This window comes from Coffea eugenioides, chromosome 2 (genome assembly GCF_003713205.1).
Source record: "Coffea eugenioides isolate CCC68of chromosome 2, Ceug_1.0, whole genome shotgun sequence".
NCBI lineage: Eukaryota > Viridiplantae > Streptophyta > Magnoliopsida > Gentianales > Rubiaceae > Coffea > Coffea eugenioides.
Genome location: NC_040036.1, coordinates 76941805 through 76969406, shown reverse-complemented (window position 1 = coordinate 76969406; position 27602 = coordinate 76941805). Strand labels below are relative to the sequence as shown.

Here is a 27602-nt window from a genome sequence, read left to right as displayed (position 1 = left end):
TATTGCCTTTTTTTTTGGATGTTAATGGGAAATATTTGTCCATATAATTTTATATGGATACTTTATAAGCAACATTTTTATTTTTTTAACTAATTTTTTGTCTCGCATATACCTCATTATGGAAAATATTACGCTGAATGATTTCTCTAAGTAATGTTTTAGCCAAATTAAGGGTGATCTTGATGTTCGTCATCAGGCCAAATTCCATTACCTTTAGAAGGGTAGAAGTGTTACCATTCTATTACTCTCAAAATGCAAACCTTCCTAGATACGCTCCCTAGAAACCGTTGTATATTAGGGTTCAACGACAAAATTTTGCGCCATTTTTAACCTCTTCCCCTCAACACACAAATCTCTCCACTCTTATGGTTCAATGGCGAAGGAAGACGAAAACCCAGCGACCCCAATTGCCTCAAAACCCAGTCCCAACCTTAAGAAAGACCAATCTCCGGCAACTGTGAACTCCCAATCCAGTTCTTCCCATCCCATGAATAACACTTGCGCCAACAAAAATGCCAATGATGATTCCACCCCGCCCAAAAATCCCCTGACCCCAAAAGAGTTTATAGTTTCTGTGGCTGCTAAAATTGCCTCTCAGCCTCTTCACTACTCTGATCCTGATGTCTGGGGCGTCCTTACTGCCATTTCTGAAACCGCCCGGAAACGCCAGCAGGTTACATTATGTTTACTTCTCTCAAAACCCGCTTAAATAAATAAAACCCTGTTTTTTTTTTCCAATTGTTGTTGCCTTCTTTGTGTGTTTATTTGTTTGGTTTGCATGTTGGTGGGCTTGACTTGTCGATTGATGTAAAGGAAATGTCGAAGAGGTTGATTTGTTGGGATGCTGTAGATGACCGTGTGTTTTTGGTGTAAAGAAAGAAATTTTATCCAATTAAGAATAATTATTTTCACAGATTTCGATGAGCAAATTGGGATGAATGCTACTTAATACATGTGATTAATCGAGTTCAATTGACGTATTTATTTTAATGTGCATGTGTATCACGTATGTAGCATAAAGTTGTGGGATACATGTTTTTTAGGAGTGTCTTAACAATGTCATTTCTGTGTCTAGAAAAAGGTTCTGTTGCTCCAATATGCTCCCGATGCTTGTAGTTCTGTATTGTAGCTTTGGATGGTTTGGTTGTAATTGTCAAGTACTAGCTTTTGCAATTATATGTGTTATCATTTGATCCTTTGACTACGCTAGTGATCAAGCTGGCAAGTTTGATCCTTTGACTACGCTAGTGATCAAGCTGGCAAAGTTCGGATCTTTTGACTATGTAATCTATCCCCGCCTGGTGTGTGCTTAACTAAGTAGCAAAATATTCATAGTTAAGTGGTTTTGTTGCTTAATATTCAATGGCTGGTTATCTTTCAATCCTCTTGCATTTATGTCTTCTAAAATTTGTAAAAGAATCCCATGTTGTTCTCAAATGGTAAGCAAAAAAGATCCTGGTGGAGTTTATTTGGACCAGAGGTGGTTTCTCTTGTCTGTCAGATACCCTGCTCTTCATGGTTAATCTACTCTTTTAGCTGTCAAATTTTGGAACTTTACTGACTTTGGAAGTGGTGTACCAGGGTATTAATATGCTTTTAACCTCTGATGAACACTGCATTGGGCGAGTAGTCAAGGATGTCACTTTCCAGATTGTATCACCGGCAGTTAGTGCAAATCACTGCAAGATATATAGGAAAATAGTTGCTGCTGGAGATGGGAATAATTCCTCAAGTTTTTTCACTTCTGTCTTCTTGAAGGATTCTAGGTTCTTGACTAGCATTGTTAATGGAGCTTATCTGATGCACTTTTGTTTTACCTTTTCTGATTTTTTTCTTTTGGGGACATTGGCAGTACAAATGGGACTTATCTTAACTGGGAAAAGTTGAATAAAGGTAGCTCTGAAGCTACACTACGTCACGGTGACATCATCTCATTTGCATTTCCTCCGGATCATGGTAAGTTGAATGGTCGCATCATGTAGTCATGCTTCCTACTTTAGTTTAAACAAGTGCTTGGGTATATAATCACATTACTGGTCACTTTTAATATCGTTCAGATCTTGAAGAGTAGCATATTGGTAATTTAATTAACTCTCCTTTCTTTCTTGAAACCAGTTAGGTGTCTGCTCAATTTTTCCTTTGTTCCTGGAGAGGAACTTTTGGTGTTTCTGGTCAGTTAGCCTGTAGTTCTAGGTACTGTTATCTAAAGGCAACCTAATTAGAGGTGCTCATGTTTGATGAAATTCTGTGAGTTGCTTCCTGGTTCATTGTCATAGCCTGCTTTTTCTCAGATATGTGCTTGTTATAATATCATGCTAAATGCCCTTTTGCCATGAACAAGTTTTCAGGATTGTTAAATTATGAAAGTTGAGCATTCTTTTTATGAGAAATTTGTTTGACTTTAAGTCAATTACGGTCTTTAGTGGCTTTTTTTTTCCAATTATGATGCGTCCCCTTTTAAATTATAGAGAGGATTCTGTTTCACTGAGTGCTTAATAAGCATTTGTCACTTCTCTATATTATCGTCTTTTACAAGTAGCATTTCGTCCTTTCTGTATCTATAAACTACTACTTAGATTGAAATTTACTCCTTAATGCTTCTTCACTATTAATATGTTGTCTCTAGCATTTTGTTCAACTTTTGTTGTACTGTATCTGCAGTCATTCTAACTGTTCTTGAAGCCTTTCAATTAGACATATGCCCATGAGTTGGATTCTCTAGCTCAAGGAATATTGTTTGAGTTGGAAATTCACTGCAATTGTTCTCTCAAGGATATCCCTAAAGGAAAATTAGATGATGGCTCAAGTCATCCTTCTATCTTCTCTTCATGTAACATAATTTTGTTTTTTAATACCAATGTATCAGAAATGTGCATTTCCTAATTTCTGAAACATTCCTGCAGCTCCTGGCCAGGGCAGAGGTTTTTGGTAGTTCAAAAATTCTACTTGTACAGTTATCCGTGGCTGGGAAAGAAAGTGTTTTAGCTCAGGACCTTTATTTTTCTCACATTTTTAATTTCTAACTTTTGCTTGTAGAATAGCATATGTTGTTTTTCAGCACAACTTTTGCATTTTGTTTTCCCATTTGGATAAATCTGTCTGCTGTCTAGCTGCTTTTTTCTCTATCCAATTCTTTATTGTGCTCATTGGAAGCTAAAATATTGTCATATGTATTCTTGTTGGATTCTACAGTGTCTGCAATTGCTTTTGTATTTCGAGAAATTCTAAAATTGTCTAACCAAGGGGACGGTGCATCTCTGAAGAGAAAAGCAGGTATATGATTTCCAGGATAATTGACAAATGATGTATCTTGCATGTACTGTTGAGACATAGAAGACAAAACTGTGAAAGTTTGGATACTTATATGTGAGATTTAGTGAATCTTAAGAACGGTTTATCTGGCTAAACTTGTATCTGATGATTGAGCTGCTGAAGTTTTAATTTTTGTTACACTTGGTATTTCAAAATAGTATATTAGTACAGACCAGATTTTCTTTTAAGGATGGAAAATTTCTCAGATATGTTTGGTCTGATAATCTGTGCATGAGTTGTGCTTGATTTGTAATATTATGCTTATGGGTTTAATGTCGCAATCTGAAGAGGAGCCTGGATCTGAGAGCAAGAGGCTTAAAGGAATTGGAATTGGTGCTTTGGAAGGCCCAATTTCCCTTGATGATTTTCGGAGCCTGCAACGGTCGAACACGGTATTGTGCTCTAAATTGTTGAATCTTTGTAATTGATTATTTAGTTTAGTTTATGTTTGCTATTGGTCAAATGGCTTTCCTTGTCTTAGGACTTCTTTGTAATCTACCACTGACAGGAACTGAGGAAGATGCTAGAAGATCAGGTTGTGACAATTGAGTCGTTGCGCACTGAAAATCGTGCAAGCATTGAGCGCCGTGAAATCGTATGCTGTTCTTTGCTTATTTAGTGCCTTCCCCCTGCAAAAGTCCTCTTTCCCTGTCTTTCAAGCTTTTAATGTGTTCGTTCAACAAGGCCTGTCTATAGCTAATTAAGCTTGCTTAGTGTGATTCCTCATGCTTTATGTTTTGAATCCAGTTACACCATGGAAACAATATGAAACCATGTAATGTGTTCTGTGGTCCTCTAAATTAAAGTTTTTGGGTGATATTAGCCTCCAATTTGCTTTAAAAGATCAATGGTTTTGCATTAAGCGAGATCAGTTAGTCTTGGATTCTGTCCCTAAAGATAGCTGGAAGACTTTGTAGTCATCCTTAATGTGAACAGATGACTGTTAAATGACTTTTACATGCTTGGTTTTATTCCTTTAAAGTTTTGTAGGTTTGTAGTTGCTTGTGCTGCAATTTTTTTTTCTGGAAAGTATAACGGGATGGATCTTGTAAGTATACTACACCTGGATGGCATGATTGGTACACTTTAAAATGTTTGACGTGTGGGATCTACATTTGTGTTGTTTGTACAAGAAGGTGCTGTATATGCTTTCTCAAGTGCAAGGTGGTTCTGATGGCGAGAGAGAGGGAGGGAGGGAGGGAGGATGGGAGAGAGAAAGATGCATCTGAGATGGATCTATGGCACCTGAGAAATCAGAGATGCGTGTACTAAAGAGGGAGTGATTTTCAGAAGAAGGCATCCTGTTTGTACGAATAGACGTTGGCTTGGGGTTTGTGCATCTAAGTGTCTAGCAATATAACATGGAAATTAAGGATTCCTGTTGTGTTGGTTCTCCGTGGCCCAGGAAGTATTTTGTAATAAGCCAACAGGAATAGACCTTGGTATTGGACTTGTGTATGTAAGTGCCAATGTGCGTGCATGGTTTTCGGTCAGCTGGATGTATCTCAATAGTTTCTTCTTAGCTGGGTGACTCCGGTGAGCTGCCATTTGGAATGTAACTTATAGTCTGAGCTATTGCCAGCATGGGTTGATAGCTTGTGCCCCATATGTTATGGCTTAGGGCTTGGGTGACTGACTTCAATCAATTGGTGAATGTGCAATATGCCAGTCTTGTTGATAACTTGGCAGGCCCATTTCCTGTTTGTCATGCATGATAGGAGGATGCCCTTCTAAAAGAATTTTTTGTACTCATTTTACAGCATTCTCATGTTATTGGCATACATAAAAAGGTGCTGCGCAATTGAATATATGAAGTGGAATTTGGCTGTCATTGTTTTGCAGAGTTGTTTTGGTTTTTCCGCAAGGGATTTTAAAGTTTTGAGATCTCTCTGCTTAAATGCATATTTTAGGTGTTGCTCCTCCCTTCCCCCCCCCCCCCCCCCCCCCCCCCCCAAAAAAAAAAAAACCTTAAGTAAACATCATATTTGACTTAGTAACAACAATATTTGTGAGAAGGAGTCTAGTATGAGATGTTTTGCACAGAAACAGTGATAGACATGGATGACATATATAGGCTTGTCGTCTGTGCCATGACACACTTGAAGACATATGCTTCAGTCCCCAAGTGGGCTGGGGTTTGGGGATTTAGCTAGAGGGAGCCAGAGATGACCCAAAGTTCAATTTTCCAAGATTTCTTGCCCATTTAATCTTATTAAATTTTTGTTTTAAAACTTCCACAGGAAATGAAAGATCTGAAAGAGTCAATTTCAGAAAGTTACCTTGGTCAACTTAAAGAATTGCAACAATTGTTGGAGGCCAAAGAGAATGAACTAATAGAATCAAACAGAATATCTTCTGAGCAGAAGCATGCTGTAGAGGACCTTAATGAAAGACTTGGTGCATCGATGCAGTCATGTGCTGAAGCTAATGAAGTAATAAGTAGGTAAGGCCACACGTTCCTTTTACCAGTTACCGGACTCTTTAGTTTTGCTATTTGAGTGATGTCTTCGATGTTCTTTCTTGTTTATTAATGAGTATAAATTGTCACCTTTTGATAAAATGCCATAAACGTTTTAAAATTTCCTAGTGGAATGTCTACAGTTTCTACTACAGGTGAAGGTCTAATCTTATGGGAAATGCCCATGGTAATTACAATATAGGGCTAAATGGTTAAAATGTTGTTAGCTGGTTATGAGTTTATAATTCATGATACAGGGTTTATCAACTCAGTATTAGCAGTTTCATCTTTACTTACCTTGTTTGCAAGAGTAAATCTTTTAAATGAAAAAAGCTACCAGAGATAACCCAAGGACTAGTGAAATTCTTAAAAATTCAAAGGACTAATGAAGTATATTCTTTTTAATTAAAATCAAACAGCTTTTTCCATTATCAAAGCATATTTAACATGTAGCTTATATTTTCAAAGCACAAAATTTTAACTTCCAAGTGCATATCATAATACCTTTGATATACGAGAGTTTCTGATAAAGTAGAAATTTCACTTATGCCACACAAGATCTCAAGAATTCCAATGAGCATATTCGCCTTTTGTTGAACAATCGTGGTGGTTTTACCATTTACTATGCTTGCTCTCCAAAATCATTTAGCATTGTAGGTCTGGATTGTGGCACAATGCTTCGTGGGATAGATTATATTAGGACAGAGAACCGTATCATACTGAAGTGCTCTTTTTGTTGCTTTTTCTCGAGTATCTGATGTTCATAACTGTCACAGTTTGTAAAGAAGCATATTTAGTTTTTGTTTGCCTGGTTTAGCCAGAAGGCATCTATTTCAGAGTTAAAGGTCTTATTAGATGAAGAACGTGAACAAAGAAGAGAAGAACGAGAAAAGGCTGTAGAAGATCTGAAGATCTCAATACAAAGAATCCAGGCTGAGGCACAGGAGGAAATGAAACGATTGTCAGATGCTGCAGCAAAACGGGAAAAGGAACAGCAGGAAGTGATTAATAAGCTCCAGGTGCAAACAGTATCTCTAGACTGCAGATTTTTTTGAATTTGGTGATTTTTTTGAATTTGGTGTAATATTTCTTAGTTCCATTCTTTTTAGTTATGTTGGTATCACCGCTTTTTTTTTTTTTTTTTAATTTCAGGAATCAGAGAAAGAAAGGTGCTCTTTGATGGAGACTTTAAGATCCAAATTGGTACTCTTTTTGTTAATTCATTATGAGAAGCAGTTACCATCATCTCGTGCAGCAATCTTATTCTTCTTCTATTTGTGTGTCTTATCACTGCCTTTAGTTTAAAACAAAAAAAAAAATCTTATGAAATTCTGGTAATTGGTTGTTTTGAACAGGAAGACACAAGGGAGAAACTGGTTATGTCTGAGAATAAAGTTCGCCAATTAGAAGCTCAAGTTCGTGAGGAGCAACTAGCGGCTGCTACTAGAAGAAAGGTATGGTTGGCCCCCAGATCTGAAGACAAAATTTCTTAAACACATGCAGCTCACTTTTGTCTTGGTTTCCAATTTTATAAGCTAATGGTTATACATTTTCTTCTTGTAAATCTGCAGAGAGTGGAGGAACTTGAGCTGGATACCAAGAGATTAAGAAAAGAACTAGAGAGTGAAAAGGTAGGAGCTTGCATCACAAATTTTCTTTCCTTGCATGGAATTACTGTTGTAAATGCCAATATGAGGCTAAGTAAACTACCAACGAATTGGCTTGTGTAAATTCAAGAGCAAAATAACTCGGTTTAGTGTTGCTATGTGGACATTAAAATAAAGGAGTCTATACATTACAGAATGGGGCAATTTGGGTCACCGTCTGTTGCAGAAGGTAGAATTTGCATATGCATGTGGGATGGGATACTTCTACATCTTTCAGTTGAAATGCTCAGGGTAATTCACATAGATTTGGCCTGAAGTAACCTACTGTTGAGAAAATTTTTTATAAACTCTCTGAACAGTTCTCGCAAAGGTGACTGCATTTTGATGAAGTTGTTCTATTTGCTTCTTTTTTGTTTCCCAAGCTGAGGTTTCTCTTGCTGTTGGTAGCAGGCAGCTCGAGAGGAGGCATGGGCAAAGGTTTCTGCTCTTGAACTAGAGATCAATGCTGCAATGCGAGATCTAGATTTCGAAAGGCGTAGATTAAAAGGTGCTAGAGAGCGAATTATGCTTCGGTAAGAATAGATGAGTTCACTTGCTTATTGGTATTTTTGTTGTCTACCTTTTGAAGTAATTGGATTAATATAAGGGCTTAATTGATGTTTGGCTCTGAAATGACTTAGTAATGTTTTTATATTCTCCTGATGATTAGGTGACTTTTTTCTTTGGGTTGATATTGGCATGAAATTAAGTATCCATTTTTTGCCTATGGTAGAATTTATTGAGACTTAAAACTAAATTACCCTTTTAAAAACTGGAGAAGATGTTGCATATAGTGGGAAATAGGTTTGCATTGCAAGTTACTTTTTGGCTTGGTAGCCATTCATGTTGTACTGTGGTGCATATAAGTTAATTCACATGCTCTGTCACATAAAGTTTTGACTCCTTCCAACAGCACAAGTGATTTATTTTCCAAGCATCCCGACTCTTTTAATTCCTTTATACCCTCCTTTTACTCTTCTTGAAGGTTCACTGCGCATTTTGTTCATTCTTTGACAAAATCCAAAAATAAAAAAATAACGTGCTAAGTTTCACAATGTTTACTTTCCAAAATCAATCCTTTTGTGTTGTCTGGGATTAGAGTAGTATGTTGACTGCCAGAACTACATTTTTCTTGTTTTGAAAAGTTGTATCTTTGAAAGCTTTTAAATGAATCATTTATATGTTTCTTCTATGACCCTGGAAGAAGCGGCTGGAGTACCACCATCCTAGCAAGGGAACTCAGCTAGTTTGTCAAGGAACTTGTGTGTAGCTTGCATCCGTAAATATTTATGCATGTGTTTTGTGTTATGATCATGGGTATCTTTCCAATTAAGTCTGCAAATACTGGAAACAGTATCAGTTGACGACAGAATGATTTTAAAGAATATTGCTTTTCATTTTTCTATTAGGAAGCTGTTGCTGTCTCATTAAGGGTGCCATATTCTTCTTGGGTATGACAGGATTGTAACTGGTTTTATTTCTTATTTCCTTTTTTGGGTAAATCCAAAATTTGTTGGGGCAGTTGTTTCACATGCTAGATTAGCAGTTTCAGTAGTTTAATGCCTCTGCACTACCCTCAGCGCCCTTCCATTTAGCAAGTCTGCAAGTTTTTATATTATTCACTGTTGTTATTTAATGTTTAAGTTGCAATGGGTCTCTGAATTTTACTGGGGTTTTGGACGCAATGGTACGAGTGCTTTTACCTTGTAATCTTTTGAAATGGCTAACCTTGCATAATTTTATGTGCCCTGCCTGTGAACCTGATTATTTGTTCATGTAATTTGGATTTGATACTCTGAAGTTCGGTAATACGTTCTAATTTAAATGGTGCGTACAATGTGCATGTTTTCATGTAGAGAAACCCAACTCCGGGCTTTTTATTCTACAACGGAAGAGATTCAAATCCTGTTTGTAAAGCAGCAGGAACAGCTAAAGGCAATGCAGCGGACATTAGAAGATGAAGAAAATTATGAGAATACATCCATCGATGTGGACCTGAACCTACCTAATGGCCACATTCAAAGATTTCTAAGTAGAGACAAGGAAGTATATCAGAGTGCTGCTAAGGGGGAATCGAGTACTTCTACCCAAAGGTATGGTAGAGATCACAATGAGACGTCAAGCGATGAAGTCAGTGTAACCGAGAAGCATGACTGCAATATGAAAATACATGGTAATGACGATGACACACAGGAGGTGGAATTCAGTGGTGCTCAACATTCTGTCAAGGGTGGCTTTGGTTCTGAGATTGATGGTGTTGGGGCAGCACGTATTCTAGAGGGGGATCCTGTTGGGACTGAGAAAAATCTCGAAACTGATGGCATAGGAACATTGGCTGTTTCGGTGGGAGACCTTGTTGCAACTGAAAGAATCCTTGAGACTGAAAGTCCTGGACAAAATCGTGGTGGTAGCTTTGATTTAAACAAGTGTGGGGCACTGGGAGAGGACACAATGCAATTAGAAGATGAAACAAATGGAGAAGCTATGTGGCAGGCTGAAATGGTTCCTTCGGGAAGCTTGCATCATTCTCAGTGCAATAAGCCTCTTGAGGTTGAGAACACTATCTTGGACACGCAAACTGGAGATAGCATTAAAACTGCAGATCTATTGGCTTCGGAGGTTCCTGGGAGCTGGGCTTACAGTACAGCTCCTTCAGTCCATGGGGAGAATGATACTCCAAAGAGCAAAGATAATGATGATGGTGCTGCTGCTACCTTGCATGACTCAGTGTGTGTGATAGCTGAGAGTCAAAATGTCCCATCTTCCAAGAGTCTTGGTGCTAGATGGAACAAAGAACATGAGGCTCTCAGTAAAATGATTGGGATTGTGGCACCGGATTTGAAGGAGCAGTTTAGATGTGCTGCAGGAAGCAATTATATCAAAGAGGGAGCCGAAAGAGGAGATGTTTCCGACTCCAATACAGACGGTTGCTATGATGATGATAACCACGAAGTAAACTCTGAAGGTGAATCAGATGCAGAGACGATTGGCGGTGGTGGAGAAAAGGAGGATCTAGAATCTGATCATGGAATGGAAGAAGATGATGAAGCTACGCAGGATGATTCTTATGGATAACTGAAGCATGATCATTGCAGAGAACAGCTTTTCCTAGCCAGGATGGGCAAAGAGAACATATACCTCTCCTTGTTCACCATGACTACAACTCATCAGTTTGTATAGAAGAAAAAGTGTATGATAGCTCTGAATTCTCGTTGCAAAGGTTTCCTCTAGGATGTCAGATTTATTAGGATTGTAAATAGTAGTGATCTAACTTAATTTGGAAATGATATGGTTTACTTGCCAAGTTAAGAAAGCTCCCTACGTTTCTGAGATTGTTCTTCTCGTAACAGCCATTTCTGTGAGGCAGTAAAGTTCATATTCAATTTGGTAAGTTCCTTTTTCATCTGATACAGAGAATGAGCACAACTATTCTCGTCATGAACAGTAGTCGTAAACAAATGAAATATTCTTTTTACTTTGGATTTTCCCTCGTTAACTGGAACAACTTTGTCTGGTTTTAAGCCTTTTTCCGACTGGCTGGTGGTTTTAAGCCTCTTAAGGGTATGAAATATAATAAGTACGTTACCCGCTTACCCTAGGGGCGTATGGTATAGGTAATTTAGAGACCTCTCGAGCTATTATTCATGGCTGTATTCTGGGATCAAACCATCTACAGATTCAAGTAGTTACTTTCAACCTAATAGCGGCCCCAACAGTCCAAGCTTATGGTAATTGCTTGCGCAATATCAGACTCGAGTAGTTACTATTTTAAAGCTAAAGTGGAAAAAGAAACAAGAAAGTACGACTTTTCGTGGATGGAAGAAGAACCGGAGTTACACAACTAGAAACTATTTGTTTCAGAAAAAAAGAGAGAAAATCACGATCCAGTTAAGCTTCTTGGAAGTTTATCCACGTCCTTATCATGTCGTTATACACTGTGTGAACTCGGAAGTGGACTAATGTGTCAACTGTGCTGCAAAATCCATGTCCTCCTTTCCTCCTTTTTGGACCCTTGACCATATTTGTCCAGGCCTACTTTGAATAATGCGTTGTTTTCACCATATATCATCATGACTGCTGTTGAAACCGGGGTTGGATTAAAGATGCAGGAAGTAACACCCAAATTGTAATTGTCCAGAGATGTCAAAAGGGAAAATTTCTATATTTCGAAAAAAGATGCTTCAAGCTGTAGCTTGAAAGGGTGCATCATGTTTATTTTCCGTGTGCCCGCCTAAGCTGCTAGCTTAGCCCAGAGTCTTTGGACGGGTAAGAAAGTAAAGGAAAAGGGCCAAAGTCTTTCTTCTTCTTGCTCTTGTTCATCTTCTTGATATGGTCATTGGCTACTTGCAGCTGGCCTTTGTAATCATGAGCCCGTGTGTCATCATTGCTTTGAATAGCCCTTTTATTTCCGCCCTTCTATCCTCCTTTCTCACCAAGGCAATCATCACACGGACATCAAGCAGCCAGCCATGCTTCGTCTCCCTATATAATTCATCTGCATTCAGATTCAACTCATCTAACAAGAAGTAAAAATTATCCCACTTGGTTTCTTTTACTGTCGACTTTCACTTTCTTTTCTCTACTAGAGGGTTGCTGGCTGCTGCATCGCATTTGATAAAAAAAAAATCATGTCTTCTAGCCTGTCGAATTTGGAATTATTTCATGATCCCTCTTATCCAACCTTATCAGGGAGATTCCGCTCAATGAGGCCTAAGGTTCTTGTTCACAGGCTAAATAGGTAAGTTCTCACAACCATGCAGCTGAACATGGCATAAAAGACCCTTTTTCTTCCTCTGTGTTCTGTACTAGGTCGTATTTCTAAGAACGTTTGAATGTAACAGGAGTTGGAAGTTGTCGAAGAAAGTAAAAGAAATAACCAGGGCCGAGAAGTTGAAGAGAGAAATGCAAGTCAAGAACATGAAGCTGTACGTGATGAACAAAATCATTGTTGAAGAAAATGAAAGACTTCGGAGGAAAGCTATGACTCTTCTTCAAGAGAACAAGATTTTGCTGGCTCAGTTTCAGAAGCTTCCTCATCCAGATAGTAACACCATCAAATACTAGATACGTTATAGCAATAGCCAATTAGTATATGCTATCTTCTTACAGTTAACATGTTATCTGAAGAAGACGGACTTATATAGACTTTATTCTTTAGTCCTATTGATACAAGAACTTAATTTCATTCCCCTCTTGTTTTCGTCATTTTGGTTTCCTTAGGAGAGATTGCATTTTGTTCATTCTACTGTAGTCGTAGTCTGTCAAGAGGTGCAGTAGGACTACTTGCATGAGTCCCCATGCATGGTTTCAAATTCTGAATGTTCCTCCAAAACTGCCTTTCTATTTAAAAAAATTCTAATTCAATTAAGGAGATAACTTTGGTAAAAGATCAGAGCTACTGACTACTACTACTCCGTTCAGTTTGCAGCCGTGTTCATCCAGCAGGGAAGAATCAAAGGTTCACAGTTAAGTTGTGTAAAAATTAAAGAGTATATCTTATATACACTGACAGTGTACACACTATCATGCTTAGGATATGGATCATGTATCCAATGGTGAAAGTGTATACATTATCAGTGTATGGAAAATTAATCTTTAATTAAATGACATTTAATTTTTTAGACTAAAACTTACTCAAAAAAATAAGTTAAATTATTCATTTATCACTTAATATGATATACATTCAAATGCATGAAATTTAGTACTTAACGATTTAATAATTTAACGGATTTAAACTTTAGATTTCAGTCCTCAGACTTCGATTTTATCAAATGCACCCATAGTTTTTGCCAAATAAATAATTAGTACATGGTACATATTTGAACTCCAAATACTATTCAGAATAAGATAGTAATATTCTAGACATTTCCAAATCAAATACATCCTTCTGAATCTCATTAAAACAGATGGGCAAGAGCAGAAGTGGTTATGAAAATCAAACTCACATGATAACTTCAAGAATAAAAGAAAAGAAAAGAAAAGAAAAGAAAATCCAACCACTGCATTAGTTGTTATCAGAAAGCTGTCTCATGCTATTTCTTGAATCATGTCATGGCCAAAAAAATTTGGACCAAGTAAGAATTTAACTCCAATTTCCTCAAAAAAAAAAAAAAGGAATTCAACACCAAACTTTTCCAAAAGAATTATAAATAAAAATAAAAGCAAAAAATTGATGTGTACAATGGCCTTTTGGGCCAGCATCAAAAGCCCAATGTCTGGCCTCAGTCTGGAAAAAGAACATGGGTTTCCAAATTAAGCCCATCATCTAGAAACATGTCACGTTCCGAAGTTCTTCCACGTCCGAGCCCACATACCTTTCAAGCTCTGACACCACGTCTAAATCTCCTCGCACTTCTTTCAAGACTGTTCCCAAATGAAGTGGGGGGATGTCAGGAAGACCATTTTCGTCATTTTACACCACACGACTGGTCGGCGAGATTTTCATGCCACCCACGAGGGCGGTTGGCGATCCATCCACAGACAACCAGCATAAAGGTACGTTTGGTCGAATTAAAATGTATCCTACCGGGAATGATTTTCCCGCCGATGTAGTATGTGTATATGGGACACGTCATGTTATGACACACTAAATTTTCGCACTTGGTTGACACACAAAATTTTGAAAAAAAGAAAAGAAAGGTAGGTCGATTGAATTGCTATTTTTTAGAATTTTAAATTTTGAAAAAAAAGAAGGTAGCTCGATTGGATTGCTATTTTTTAGAATTTTTATAAAAAAATAATATACTATATTGATTTGATGTATATAAGATAAAAAAGTGATTAAAAATTATATTTGTAAAAAAATATAAAAATTTTTGAATGAAAAATGACCTTCCAAACAAGACAGACGTAGTATGAAGTTCAAAAGACTAACAGTTAATTTCCTTCAAAAGTAAATGGCAAACAAAAATACTTTAATCACTATAAAACTCACAACAAAAGGAAGCGATGAAGCATAGAGTTAAATAATAAAAACTAATATCTATATAATTCATTTAAACTGACTTTTGGATATTGGAAGGGAAACAATTATAACACGTTCTCTGTTCAATTACAAATATTAGACAACATGAAAACGCATGTTTCAAGTTAAATGTTAATTCTCTATTTATGATTTTCAATAATTTCTTAGTTAATTTCCTTTTCATGGTAGATATATAGAATTAAGTTAACGACGTTCTCATCTGAACCTAAAAAAAATTAAAGAAAAAGAAAAAGAAAAATAAACAAAATGTCGTATTTCGTAACAAAAATCCAATAGTCTCATTTTCGAGGAATTTTTTCTCTAAACAAGCGGAACAAAAAATTACTAATCCTCAAAGATTAGAAACTAGGAGTATCTTTGGATGCATGCTCATGCTCATGGTGCAACTGATAACTGATAAAGGGGGGAAATAAATATTCTCCAGTCTGACCAAACAGTACCTTTGATTGCAGTCTAGTGCTCTCAACTCACTTCACTTTTAAGTCTTACCAGTCCCCGCTTCACTGTCCCCTGCATTTCAAGTCCTCCCCTTTGGACCCCATTCCCACTTCCACTCACGCCAGTTGTCTAACGCCATTGCGCCTTACCATAAATTCATTCGTTAATACTTTTAGTAGTAATTAATTAATTATTATTAATTAATAGAGAACTACCTCTATATCTGTATGAACTTGACCGTCAATTTTAAACTTCAAAATCAAAACTACAAATCCAACTTGACCAAGAAATCTTTAAAAAAAATTGAAAAAATTCTACACACTTTAGTAAAGTGTGTGGCTTTGTGTGTGTATATATATAAGCATTAAGAGAGAGAGAAAGCGTTTAGTTCACTGCTTTGCTTTGTGAGTAATGGCTTCAGGTAGAAATGGTTTTCCCAGAGGCCCGAATCTAAGGAATTCATCATCTTTCAAATCCAAGCTCCCGCCGTCGTCCGCTGTCCGCCGCAGCAGTCCTGGTGCGCTTGGCGCCGGAGCTGACGCCGGTGAGTTCCGTTCAAAAATCTTTTTTGACTCGCATTTTACTAGTCCGTTCGGTTTTATTTCTCACTTGTTTTCCTACTTTCTTGCTATATGCTTCTTTCAACTGCCTTGCTAGTGCTTGGAAGTTGAAATAGGTTAGGATCGAGTTCTTGAAATGAGGTGATCAATTTAAATGACAACTAACTTTTTTCATGTACTTTCGTATTATAGTTTTTTTTTTTTTTTGAAAAAATTTATTGACTGAGCAATTTAGGAGCTGAATCTTTAGTTGATTAGCATACATGAAGGCGATTTCGCAATGTGGCTGCAAAATATTGCCTTTCAGTTTGGAAATTTTAGGTTTAGAAATTAATGGACTCAGTCGTACTATTTCTAAGTCGGTAAGCAGCAATAAAGAGTGATTCTTTTTATACAAGTTATTCCTAGAAGACATGTCTGGCTTTGGAGAAAATATCAAGTGCAGCCACCCGAGATTATGCAGCAATGCTCATGTATGGTCGAAGTTCCTAAGTTTCTGCCAAAGCATTCCATAATTGGGGCGGCTTCATTGGGAGGTTGTTGGGCGGGGGGAAGGGGTGGGGTGGGGTTTCATATGCTGTAAAACAAGGGTGCTATAATTACCTAGAAAATTTTTCCTACATGGATATAGGTACTCGAGAAATAAATGAATTTTAGTATGTGATAAACCTAGTCTGGTCTAATTAAGATGCTGAATTTATGTGGGAGGTGAATTAGATATTAGTTGCAAAGGCATGATTTTTATATTGGCGAAAGGGAGAGATTAGATTAATATTTAGGTTAAGATAGATGATTTAGGTATGACTAAGACACTCAAACTATAAAGGTGGAAGATTTCTGCTGAAGGGTTTCTAATGTAAGTTATCAGCTGTTAACATCGGGTGTTGGTTATTTGTGATGTTTTACTAGCCTCATTGTTAAACTTGGATTGTGTAATTTATGGAACCAACTTAGTTAGATAGGCATGCAAGGTGATTCTTGGGGCTCATTTTTCTTTACAGGTGTAGATTTACTGATAGTTTACCTGTGAAAACCTCGCTTCTAAAGACAAAACTAATGCCAAGGAAGAGATGAGAAGAAACTTGTAGCAAGCTGGCTCAATTGTTTTTAAATTGTAACTAGGACATTTTATACTATGGTCAACATGCACAAGTGTGAATGATGTACTGTGACATTGATGATTTTGAACCTCACTTGGGATGAGCAATGGTTCTCAAATTAGTGGAGAAGGTAGTTTATCTTTGATTGCTTTTCTTGTCATTAGAGCAAAAAAAAAAAAAGGGAAGTTATGATTCTGTCAGACCTTCTGCTCTGGTTGTCATGAGGAGCATATGAGACTTAATAAGGCACAAAAGTGCATTTACATGTACTGTTTATCTCGTGTATAACAAACTGACCAAAAAAAAAAAAATTTCAGGTGCCTTTATCGAGTTATGTTGGATTTGAAGAGTTAGTGAGAAATTAATTGGATGAATAGTGATCACTGCACAAGTTAATAATTGAAGCTAGTAACATTGGGGTTTTTTACAATTTATCTCTGAAAGTGAAATAGCTTATTCTCATTTTTATTTGTTTGGAAATCATATACCTTTTAGTAGAAAGCTCCATGCTTCCATGTTGATCCACCATTATTGTGCTTATTGTTGACTTGAACGTCCAAAGTGCTGTCTCTGCTCATCCTCAAATAAATTGTACAACATGAATATTCTTATAGTAACTTTTGCCTTGTGATTGTTTGTTTGAATAGTTTCTGGAAGAGTTAGAGTAGCTGTAAGATTACGGCCTCAAAATGCCGAGGAGCTTGAAGCAGATGCAGATTTTGCTGATTGTGTGGAATTGCAACCTGAGGTATTCAGCATCTTCCATTGATACAGTATCTGTGGTCATCTCTTTGGCTTGTCTTGTTGGCATGTTCTTGTGCATGGATGATAGCTTCATCATAACGCTGTTATTCTTTCATTGACTCTACCAGCTTAAAAGGCTGAAACTTCGGAAGAACAACTGGGATTCAGATACCTATGAGTTTGATGAGGTGCTTACTGAGTATGCATCACAGAAGCGTGTCTATGAAGTTGTTGCTAAACCTGTTGTTGAGGTGTGTTCTGTGTATCATTCCCTTCTTTGCCATCTGCAGCTGCTGATTGACAAGTTTTTGCAATAATAGATAAAATTTCTGTAGTCCATTTTCATTTGAAAGCTAAATTTTCTGCGCCCAGTGGTGTCAGAGGGGAACAGTTAAGGTTCTAAGCGTAATCACTTTATGAAGCTAATGACTTACATTTTAGATCAGACTTGATCCTTGTGGTCCTTTTGTAGTGCAGACTTGCTCCTTATTGTCCTGTTGTAAAAATTTATTTACAAGATTAAACTTTGTGGATTCGTGGAGTAGGCTCTGTCATCTCCAAATACTGTAATAATGGGGAAAACATCCAAAATGAACCACCTTCTGGGTCCAAGTCTGCGATCAGGTCGTAGGCTTCTTGATTCTTGAGACATGAATAAGTGTCTATCCTTGTAGTGTCAGAGTTAAAACACTTGAGAGGCTATTGTTTATCCCATTCGTGGTCATGGAACTGCTTTAATGAAACATTTGATGAGATGCTTTTAGTTATAAATCCTCTGGGCCACCTTGAGTATTTTCTGACACATACTTGTATTATCTTGAGGAAGAAAATAGTATTATCTTGAGTATTTTCTGACACATACTTTTATTATCTTGAGGAAGAAAATAGTTCACCAACTATCTTATTTATTTATTTTGAATTTCCCTTTCTCTTAGAGCGTTCTAGAGGGTTACAACGGGACAGTCATGGCTTACGGGCAGACTGGTTCTGGGAAAACATATACACTTGGAAGACTGGGTGATGAAGACACCTCTGCCCGTGGTATCATGGTTCGATCACTGGAAGATATTTTTTCAAATATCTCTCAGGAGACTGATACAGTCACTGTTTCATACTTGCAGGTTACCTTCATCAAATGTATTTTCGGATGATTCCACTATTGTTGCTTTATTAGTTTGGATCCAGTTGGCTACCTCACTACATGCCTGGCTAATTTAAATGATTTCCTGAAATTCAACTCACGTGCTGTTTTATATGCAGCTTTATATGGAAACTATCCAGGACCTTCTAAATCCAGCAAATGACAATATTTCAATTGTTGAAGATCAAAAAACCGGTGATGTTTCTTTACCAGGGGCAACTGTTGTGGAAATTCGAGATCAGCAAAGTTTTGTGGAACTTCTACGCATAGGGGAAGCTCATAGATTTGCTGCTAATACTAAGCTGAATACTGAATCTTCACGCAGTCATGCTTTTCTCATGGTAAAACATTTTATTTTGGCCACTTTTTCTTTATGTTTATTTATTTTGTTCATTGTTTATTCCTCTAAATGTGTATGCTTCAACTGTTTATCTGGTCTATACAGGTGCAAGTTAGAAGGTCTGTGTTGGGAAGAGAAAATGATTTTACTTCTGAACATGATGTTTCTTCTAATGGGGTTAACAACTTTAAGCCACCTATTATTCGAAAAGGCAAACTAGTTGTTGTAGATCTTGCTGGTTCTGAGAGAATCCACAAGTCAGGTTCACCTCACAACTCTTAACTTGCATCTCATACAGATGTATCTGATTTTTTAATTCTTTTTCTCTTACATCTAATATATTATACTGTTATATTTACTTGCACGTCTCACTGCAGCTGATCCAATGTTTACTCAATGAGTTTGTTTTTTTTTTTTTTAATAATGTAAATGAGAAGAACAATCCTCAGCTCTTTAAAATTCTGTATTCTAAATTTTGTTGAGCTGGAATTGGAAAATAATTACTTTGACGCTACGACTCGTTGCATTTCTTTTCTAAACAAGAAAAAAAAGTAAGAAATTGTTAACGAGATCTTAATTCTCAGAGACTTATTTTAACTTTGAAATTTAAGAGAATGGTCAAAAGTATTGTGACGGGCAATATCATAAAGGTGTACATGAAAGGCTTCCTTTCTTCTTAAACTTAAGGAAGTTGTTTGCTATACTCTCCTAAATCATATAAGGAGGAAGGTAGGTATGTCTCCACTTCACTGTCTTTATCCTAAACATGTATCTTACAGATACTATGCTGTAGATATGATAATAATGTGTGTCCGTATCTGAAAGAAAAAACTGGTTTGGTTAGTTATTGTGTGTATATAATTCTCATTGAAATGGAAAATGATTTTGCACTCCATCTTGCATGACGGTAGGATGGGTAGATAACAATGATTGCTCATTAGAAAGTGAAAGAGTTTGACCTGAGTTGTGAGACTGTTACATGGGCCATTTATTGTCCTTATGAAAATTATAAAATGACCAAATTTTAAATATTTGTCACTACTTGTGTCAATTTAATTCCTTCATAGAAGTGATCAAAAATAAAAAAAATCTGTTGGTACAGTATTAGGATTTGGACAATGCATCTTTTGGTTTCATGTAATGTAGTCTGTGTCCTGATAACTTGTAGTTTCATTGCCTAAAAGTGTCCCTGCCTTTAATTGGTTAAAACCACCTTGCCCTTCTGATATGATATTAACTTGTTAATATACATTAGGATGAAGTTTTGAACACCATGGATTATTAGAATGTCATACTTTATTTTTTGATTCTCTTCTTCTTTTGCCTGATCCGACTTCAGTAAACTTTTATTTGTTTTCCAGGAAGTGAGGGACACATGTTAGAAGAAGCAAAGTCCATCAATCTTTCGCTGAGTGCATTAGGCAAGTGCATAAATGCTTTGGCAGAAAATAGTGCTCATGTACCAGTTCGAGATTCCAAACTTACCAGGTTGCTTAAAGATTCATTCGGAGGTGGGCTATATGTGGTATTATAGAAATTCAACTACTCACATTCTGACTTGACTGACATGTCTGTTGGCATAAATTAGTCTTTCTGGCATGTGAAATTACACACCCTTCTTCCTTTAGCACCAGATGCAACCTGTATGCCACATATCCACATTCTATCAGTGTGCCTTTTAATATGGATGCCAGGAAAACCAACTTAATCATTTGGTAAATATGTTGTAGGCACTTCAAGAACTTCATTAGTTATAACAATTGGCCCATCTCCACGCCATCGGGCAGAGACAGCAAGCACAATTTTATTTGGGCAAAGGGTGAGTTGTTGATGGATTGATTACAGTTTAGGCTCCTCTGAATTTTCTACTTGATGAAGTTTGAAATCAATGTTCCCCAATTAGATCGCTCAAAATAATGGATTCACAAGATGTGCATTTTCTGTACGCATGGTGTTTGTTGAAATTGGGTCCATAAGTTACCCAATTGTTCATCATGCCAGTGTGGAATTAACATTTTCATTTCTTACAGGCAATGAAGGTGGAGAATATGTTAAAAATAAAGGAAGAATTTGATTACAAAAGTTTGTCTAAAAGGCTTGAGATACAGATTGAAAAACTCACTGCAGAGAATGAAAGACTGCAGAAAGCATGCGAGGATGAGGTAGAAAGGATTAAATTGGAAGCACAAAAGCAGATCTCTGAAGCTGAGAGAGACTGTGCAGAAGCTCTGAAGGTAATTTCAGTATATATTTTATCCTGCACCTTTCGGATATGTTTGAAGTGCAATGACTGACTTGGGAGGTATTATAATGTCCAAAATTATGTGTGAACACATAAACGTTAGCTTTAGCTTCTTTTGATTTTAGGATAAGTTCAATGAACTGATTCATAAGTTTTGGATGGTGATTTTTTTGGCAAATTGTGGTTACATGATGCAAATATAATTGGCATAAAATATATGGACATAGTTGGAGTGAGTCAATTAGCATCTTCTCATTTTAGATGGAGTCTAAATTCCTTTTTTAAGTGATATAGTTTCTAGAAACTATAAAGAAGCCATCAACTGGGGAAAATGAGTGACTACAAAGCTAAAACATGATTGCAGCTATTCTTGACACCAAAAAGAACATAAAAGTTAGCAACACCCTAGCTGAAAGATGTTGATTAGATCTTTGTATTTCCTACTTGATGTAATTGGTAGAAAGACTGGGAATATTTTGTTGATATTCATTTGCCTTGTTTGTCATTGTCAGTATGGGACTGAGAATTCAATGATTTTCAACTGACATCTTCCAGGTACTCTTTGCTGTGGCTTAGTCTTTGACTCATTTTCCTTTTTGTCTTCATTCTCATTTGAAGGAGGAAAAGATGAAATGTCAGATGGATTACATGGAATCCATTAAACAGCTTGAGGAGAAGTGGATGCTTAATCAAACGAAGCATGCCAGCAATGGTTTTATTGGCACTTCTCATGCTGCAGAGGTAGATGGCTTTGAAACTACTTCATAATATGTTTCACCATATCCCTTTCTAATTCATACTGTCCTTTTATCATATCTTCTGAGCAACAAATGCTGGTAATACATTCAGATGAACTTGCAGTGTAATGATTGTTATATTCTTTTGGTTCCCCTGGAAGAAAATGATATGATTCCCAACCTACTGTATTGGTATTTTTTTAAACCTAAGCTTCATCCTGGGGAATTCCTTACTGAATAACGTCTATAGTGGATATATTAACCTATTGATAATGTGCAGGTTGACCATAAAGAGTATTTTTGCATCGAGATTAAATATGGTATCATGGTAAACTAGAAGGAAAATAGGAAAGTAAAGTTATAAAATTAAAACTGTGAATCCTCCATTCATATATCAGATTTACTGCATAGGCTTTTTCAGTGGCATGAAGAGAAGCTCCAAGGATTTCGGTATTTCTTTCTTAGGTTTAGTTGAGCTTTATGATTAAATGGATTGATGAATGCTCCTTACCTCTCCTTATGATAATTATTGCTTCTCTTCTAGGGTGGTATGCCATCTGGCAACGACGAAGTCTCTGAGTTGAAAAAGTTGCTTCAAAACGAAGTTCAGCAAAGGAAAGCAGCTGAATTAGAAATCAAGAATTTGAAAGATTGCCTGCTGAAATCTATGAAGCCAGAGGTATGATGTTGACAATGGACAGAACTTGAATGATTTTGTCCTTTTAAGAGATTGTTGTAATGATGGAAATCTGAGTTACTGAAACTCAATGCCAGATTGAACTCATAGCTGTATCTAATTTTGATGTGGTGTAGCTGGCAGGTGGAAATGCTGATATTTTTAACCTTCAAAAAATGTTGGAAGAAGAGAGCCAACAGAGGAAGAAACTTGAAGAAGAAGTGATAGTTTTACGTCATCAGTTATCACAATTGACCTTGGAAGCTAGTCAGGTATGTTTAAAAAGAGCTTTAAACATGCTTATAGTGATTAAGTGAGACTTGGGTTGTGGATCTCCCTGACACTATTCAAATAAATGAAGGTGAAACGTATTAACTGATCCTGTCTTTTAATAAGTGCTAGAGGTGCTTGAGTAGTCTTCTTGCTCTGGTATTTCTGTTTGTTTAAATATGTGTAATTACATATTTTGCTTGATCAAGTTGTACATTTTTAACAGACTACTAGCTGTCCAGATAGAAGCAGAACAGGGAATGGCTTTGTGGGTCTTGATTCTGTGTCTTCACTGAGACATCTGCAGTTTAAAGATGCAAGTGATGGAGAGAGGCCATCAATTTCAAATCTCCATGAAAAAGGTAGTGCTAAATATTTGACAAATTCATTCATTTGTACATTCTTATATGACTACGTTGCACTCAGAGATGCCTTCCCTTTTGGTAGTTGGATTGCATAAGATATTATCCTTACTGGAATCAGATGATCCAAATGTGCGGATTCATGCTGTAAAGGTGGTGGCCAACCTAGCAGCTGAAGGTAATCTGCATTTCAAGTGTCATCATATTTTCCCTTTCTGTGAAAGTGGCCTTTCTAGTATGCTTCCTTTCTTTTCATGCAGTGAAACTTCCACTGAAACTTTAGGTTTTCATCAAAGGATTTATACAGTTGAAAGGTTTATGGTTATGCCACTGAGTTCATGTTTACTAGAACCGTTTGTTTTGGAATTAGTGATGAAGGAGATAAGATGACATGCTATATCTTAATGTGAAATTCAAGTTTCATGAAGTATTGGAAGAGAGTAGAATGGATGCAGAGGTAAATCCCTAACAGTGTACAAGGCTGAGAGGGGCTCTTGTTATTTTCTTTTGTCTAGGTTCAAGTGGGCTCAAACTTTTAATGAGTCTAATTTTTGACAGTGAGTGTCCCTTAAACCCCATAACAGATTCAAGTCTTGATAGGTTGACCAAAATTGAGATGGCAATTTCGCTGAATATGGGTCAAATTTTGAGTTTGGGTTAATAATGAAATTTGCAATTGCAAAAGATATTATTGATTATCTCATTGGTCACTCACATCTCTTGCATCTTGTCACATTTCTTCCATTAGCTAACATCAGAAGGTCTATCATAACTAGGGAAGAATTATATGATCCCATTGTTGATGTGACAACTAATTTGCATTCGTCAATTCCCATCAATCAGTTTTACTGCATTTAGCAGCCAAAAGATGATAGTTTCTATAATATTATTTTGCCCCAGGAATGTTTTTCTTTTTGTTTGGCCATGGGACCATTGCATTATGGACATGCCTTTGGTCACAATGGTCATTACATCGTCTGTTTGATTATGAATGTGAATTCTCAAATACTGCAATTTGATGGACTTCTTTCTAACTATGTATTTGTTCATCATTTCTAAGATTAGTTATGTTCACTAGCAGAGTAGGATTTTATCTTAAATTCCTATCCTAATCACCGAAAATTTTGTACACAATGGCTCATGAAATCCCATTTACTCTTCTGGGACCAATCTTTGTATTCTATCAATAGCTCCTGTGAATCTGGTGACTGTAGGATGATGTGATACTTTTGTGGTATGGTGAACAGATATTACAAGTTATCCAGCCAAAAAGTATGACAAAGTGCTGGGATTTAAACTATTGTAACTGTTGAATATAGCCCTTAAATTTGTGTTGGCTTGGCTTAGTGTTCTTGATGCTGTTCAAAGGATGTGTTTCAGATACTGATCCAAGAATTGACCTGTTATTGACATGTATACTTTAGAAGCAAATCAGGAAAAGATAGTAGAAGCTGGTGGTCTTTCTTCACTGCTGATGCTTCTGAGGAGCTATGAGGATGAAACTATTCGAAGAATAGCAGCTGGTGCAGTTGCCAATCTGGCAATGAATGGTAAAAGTTAAATGCATGCTTTAAGGATTCGTCATGTTCAATGCCAAGTCTTTGATGCAATTTCATTCAGGTGGACTTTATTATTATTTTTTTTGGGCATTATAGCAATGACTTCTTGGTTTCCTGTCTACTCAGAATTCAATCAGGAGCTTATAATGGCTCAAGGTGGAATCTGTCTGTTGGCAATGACAGCATCTGATGCAGAGGATCCTCAAACTTTACGCATGGTGGCTGGTGCAGTTGCTAATCTCTGTGGCAATGGTAGGACAATTTGCCTTTCCTGAGTCCAGTAGATTTCAACTGTTGATTGGTGCTATATTATATCTGAGAAGGATTTGCTGTTTGTTGAAGCAAAAAGTGAAGATGCTTCTTGGGGCATTCGATCTGTGGGATATCCTTCACCGTATTAATCTTTGGAGCAACTGTAGTCCTGAAAATGCTTGAAAACTGCTAGTATTGTTGGTAGATGTAGAAGAAACCCTTAGAAAATTTCTAGGCTGTCACCTCAGCATCTTTTACTTTTGGCTCTCCCTGCCTTTTGAATTTAGTTCTACTTTTGTTAGCTTAATGGAAGGATTGATTAGATTTACTTGGTCCGTGTTTGATCTGCAACCTCTTCCCTAGGATCTCATTTTTCTATGGTAAATTTTGATTCTGCTATGTATAATCTTTTCAGATAAATTACAGACAAGGTTGAGGTCTGAAGGGGGAATCAAGGCTCTGTTGGGAATGGTGAGAAGCCGTCATCCTGATGTTCTATCACAAGTTGCACGAGGAATTGCAAATTTTGCAAAGTGCGAGTCCAGAGCTGCAACTCAGGGTAAGTGTCCACTGCTGAATTGGTTAAAAAACTGATGGTTCTCATCTCTTCTCCCTGATGTGCTATCTTCAAAGACATGCCACCACTTGATTCTTGCTTTCAAAGATAATTGATCTGTTGGTCTTACATGTGCATGTCTTGATATTCTTGGAGCTTTTGCAAACTTAGGTACAAAACATGGACGATCTCTTTTAATAGAGGACGGAGCGCTGCCATGGATTGTGCAAAATGCAAACAATGAAGCATCTTTAATTAGACGTCATGTTGAACTTGCGCTTTGCCACTTAGCACAACATGGTGAGTGTGTACATAGTTGATTTTGTATGTCAAAGATCTGGGACTATTCTGCTAAAGCGAACAATTTTGCTTTATGTTTGTATCAGAGGTTAATGCGAAAGACTTGATCAGCGGAGGAGCACTTTGGGAGCTTGTGCGCATCTCGCGCGACTGCTCTCGTGATGACATAAGGGCTCTTGCTTGTCGGACCTTGACTTCAAGTCCAACCTTTGTAGCTGAACTGCGACGTTTAAGAATAGAGGTTTAATTACTCGTCAGTCCCTACTCTTCAGGACCGTACCTTACGACTGGAAACTTCTGCAACTGCTTTTTTCAGAGTTTCCTTGGCAGAGCTTCCTGGAGATTTGCCCCGTCATTCGCGCTTTTCACCGCGCTGCATTGACCTTGCAACATCAGTTAGGAGATTTGTAGAATGTTGTTAACCGTGACCAATTCTCAGTTTTGGAATGGTAGATCCAAAAAAGCGGTTTTCATGTCAATATGATGTAAGTTAATATTCTGTTTATGGAATTGGAATTATTCGGAGGAGAAGTTAATGAAATTATTTAAATTCTTTATTCTAGATCAAGCGCATATTTGTTCATAGAAAAACTGTGCACTCAATCAAGCTCCTTGTGCTTTTCTATTGTTGATTCGCATTGACTGTAAAGATCAGGGTAACTCATGCAGTTCCACATTCTAATTTTCTACTCTGCTGCTGGCTTAATCGTCTCAGTTGAAACTCTTTTAATCTATTCTCTGCTTGGAGAAGTAATTGAATCTTGTTTCGTGCAGGGGCTGGAATTCGGTAAAACTTTCTTACACTATGAACGATAGGCTGTGGCAAAGCCTTTTAAGTCATTAACAAAACTAAATGTTGAACCTGTTTTGGCCACTTTTTTTTTTTGTCGATATGATAGCTTCTTATACTATGGGAAGGGAACGGCCTGAAGAGATCCTGGGTAAACCGGAGGGGACTGAAGCATCACTGGATTAGACCGGTGCATTACACACCCGCCTGTTTTGGCCACTTTCGATCACTTTCAGCTATAGTTTGTCTATGAAGTTCCGTAATCTGTAAGCTAAGGGTTTGAGATATTCTCGTTTAATTATTTGACTAAACGCTTGAGCAAAGATAATTGGCCTTCTATCTCTTTTAATTAAGGGAAATGAGTTAACCTTTCTTCATCTTGGGCTAAAATTGATATGGCTATTGGATTTTGCTTTTTGAATCACTTCTAGGAAGATATAAGCAAATTCTCAATGTTAAAGCACAAAATCACGCTGCCAGTTGGTCTCCATTTAATTTGAGAAATAAAAGGTAATTCATTAGTCGAATACACAGTTCTGTATGCATTTTTCGATTTAGATTCTTCCAAAGCGCTTGGACTGATCTTCAGATGCCGAACTGTGTAGTGAAGCTAGACGCCCCTGCTTGTGTGGCTTTCCCTCTCGCCCTTTGAGCGCTGAGACCAAGATCTAAATATGTTGAATAATTCATCATCCAGAAAATGATTTTACGTTACACAAGTTACAAATAAAGAGGATTCCAATCTACTTACCTATACAATATATTAGAGGCTAATAATTTTTTGAATGGAATCTAAGAATCTCGATGACCGATAGAGGGCTAAAAAGAAGAGGAAAGTAAAACATTCTACATAAACCAAAGCCAGCAATTACAAGTTCCATCACCATTGTATATAGTTCTTAGCCCGTTACTTGAACGGGAGTGCAAATAAGTTGTTGAAAGATTTTGTAAATTTGTAAATTATTTTTTGTAATAATAAAATTAGAGTGAACATTTTTGTTTTTGAAGATGCAAAAGAATTTAGTTTGAAGATGTAAAAAAAAAAATTTTTTGGAGTAAACATCTTGTGCAATAGAGTTGTAGAAATATTGACTGACATTGATGATTCGTGCACGTGACTTACATACATAGAAT

General features: G+C 37.0%; 3 protein-coding genes across 8 annotated transcripts; all 3 read left to right on the top strand.

Annotated features, from left to right (window-relative positions):
- The first annotated feature begins 294 nt into the window (after positions 1–294).
- Positions 295–10746, top strand: LOC113763588 (myosin-9). Of its 3 annotated transcripts, none has more exons than XM_027307434.1 (13): positions 295–673; positions 1582–1766; positions 1853–1956; positions 3193–3273; positions 3601–3704; positions 3821–3907; positions 5553–5755; positions 6588–6789; positions 6923–6973; positions 7126–7224; positions 7342–7401; positions 7828–7949; positions 9273–10746. In XM_027307434.1, the coding sequence occupies exons 1-13, from the start codon at positions 374–376 to the stop codon at positions 10489–10491; spliced, it is 2817 nt and encodes a 938-aa protein (XP_027163235.1). In that variant the 5' UTR covers positions 295–373; the 3' UTR covers positions 10492–10746. The 3 variants fall into 3 exon arrangements, with proteins under 3 accessions (XP_027163235.1, XP_027163234.1, XP_027163236.1); XM_027307433.1 differs by having other exon boundaries at positions 7825–7949; XM_027307435.1 differs by lacking the exon at positions 3193–3273 and having other exon boundaries at positions 7825–7949.
- A 1204-nt stretch (positions 10747–11950) lies between these two features.
- Positions 11951–12590, top strand: LOC113754054 (protein LITTLE ZIPPER 1-like). Its single transcript, XM_027298376.1, has 2 exons — positions 11951–12154; positions 12258–12590. Exons 1-2 carry the CDS (start codon positions 12045–12047, stop codon positions 12478–12480), a joined length of 333 nt encoding a protein of 110 aa, XP_027154177.1. The 5' UTR covers positions 11951–12044; the 3' UTR covers positions 12481–12590.
- Positions 12591–15121: 2531 nt separating this feature from the next.
- LOC113763377 (kinesin-like protein KIN-UB) lies at positions 15122–26233 on the top strand. Of its 4 annotated transcripts, none has more exons than XM_027307153.1 (19): positions 15122–15371; positions 17147–17247; positions 17372–17494; positions 18179–18364; positions 18504–18725; positions 18830–18986; positions 20086–20235; positions 20455–20543; positions 20755–20958; positions 21585–21707; positions 22248–22382; positions 22517–22651; positions 22876–23011; positions 23097–23189; positions 24436–24561; positions 24697–24822; positions 25238–25381; positions 25535–25678; positions 25765–26233. In XM_027307153.1, the coding sequence occupies exons 1-19, from the start codon at positions 15251–15253 to the stop codon at positions 25923–25925; spliced, it is 2676 nt and encodes an 891-aa protein (XP_027162954.1). In that variant the 5' UTR covers positions 15122–15250; the 3' UTR covers positions 25926–26233. The 4 variants fall into 4 exon arrangements, with proteins under 4 accessions (XP_027162954.1, XP_027162953.1, XP_027162955.1 ...); XM_027307152.1 differs by having other exon boundaries at positions 15122–15383; positions 24439–24561; XM_027307154.1 differs by having other exon boundaries at positions 15122–15383; positions 25550–25678.
- The last annotated feature ends 1369 nt before the right edge of the window (positions 26234–27602 follow it).

Excerpts from the sequence above, each read along its gene's own strand:
- LOC113763588 (XM_027307433.1), top strand. The coding sequence starts at position 374 with ATGGCGAAGGAAGACGAAAACCCAGCGACCCCAATTGCCTCAAAACCC. Across the intron at positions 5,756-6,587 it reads GCTAATGAAGTAATAAGTAG|CCAGAAGGCATCTATTTCAG; the intron begins GTAAGGCCACAC and ends TGCCTGGTTTAG. Across the intron at positions 6,974-7,125 it reads AGACTTTAAGATCCAAATTG|GAAGACACAAGGGAGAAACT; the intron begins GTACTCTTTTTG and ends TGTTTTGAACAG.
- LOC113763377 (XM_027307151.1), top strand. The coding sequence starts at position 15,251 with ATGGCTTCAGGTAGAAATGGTTTTCCCAGAGGCCCGAATCTAAGGAAT. Across the intron at positions 23,012-23,096 it reads TTCAAATCTCCATGAAAAAG|TTGGATTGCATAAGATATTA; the intron begins GTAGTGCTAAAT and ends CCCTTTTGGTAG. Across the intron at positions 23,190-24,435 it reads GGCCAACCTAGCAGCTGAAG|AAGCAAATCAGGAAAAGATA; the intron begins GTAATCTGCATT and ends TGTATACTTTAG.
- LOC113754054 (XM_027298376.1), top strand. The coding sequence starts at position 12,045 with ATGTCTTCTAGCCTGTCGAATTTGGAATTATTTCATGATCCCTCTTAT. Across the intron at positions 12,155-12,257 it reads CTTGTTCACAGGCTAAATAG|GAGTTGGAAGTTGTCGAAGA; the intron begins GTAAGTTCTCAC and ends TGAATGTAACAG.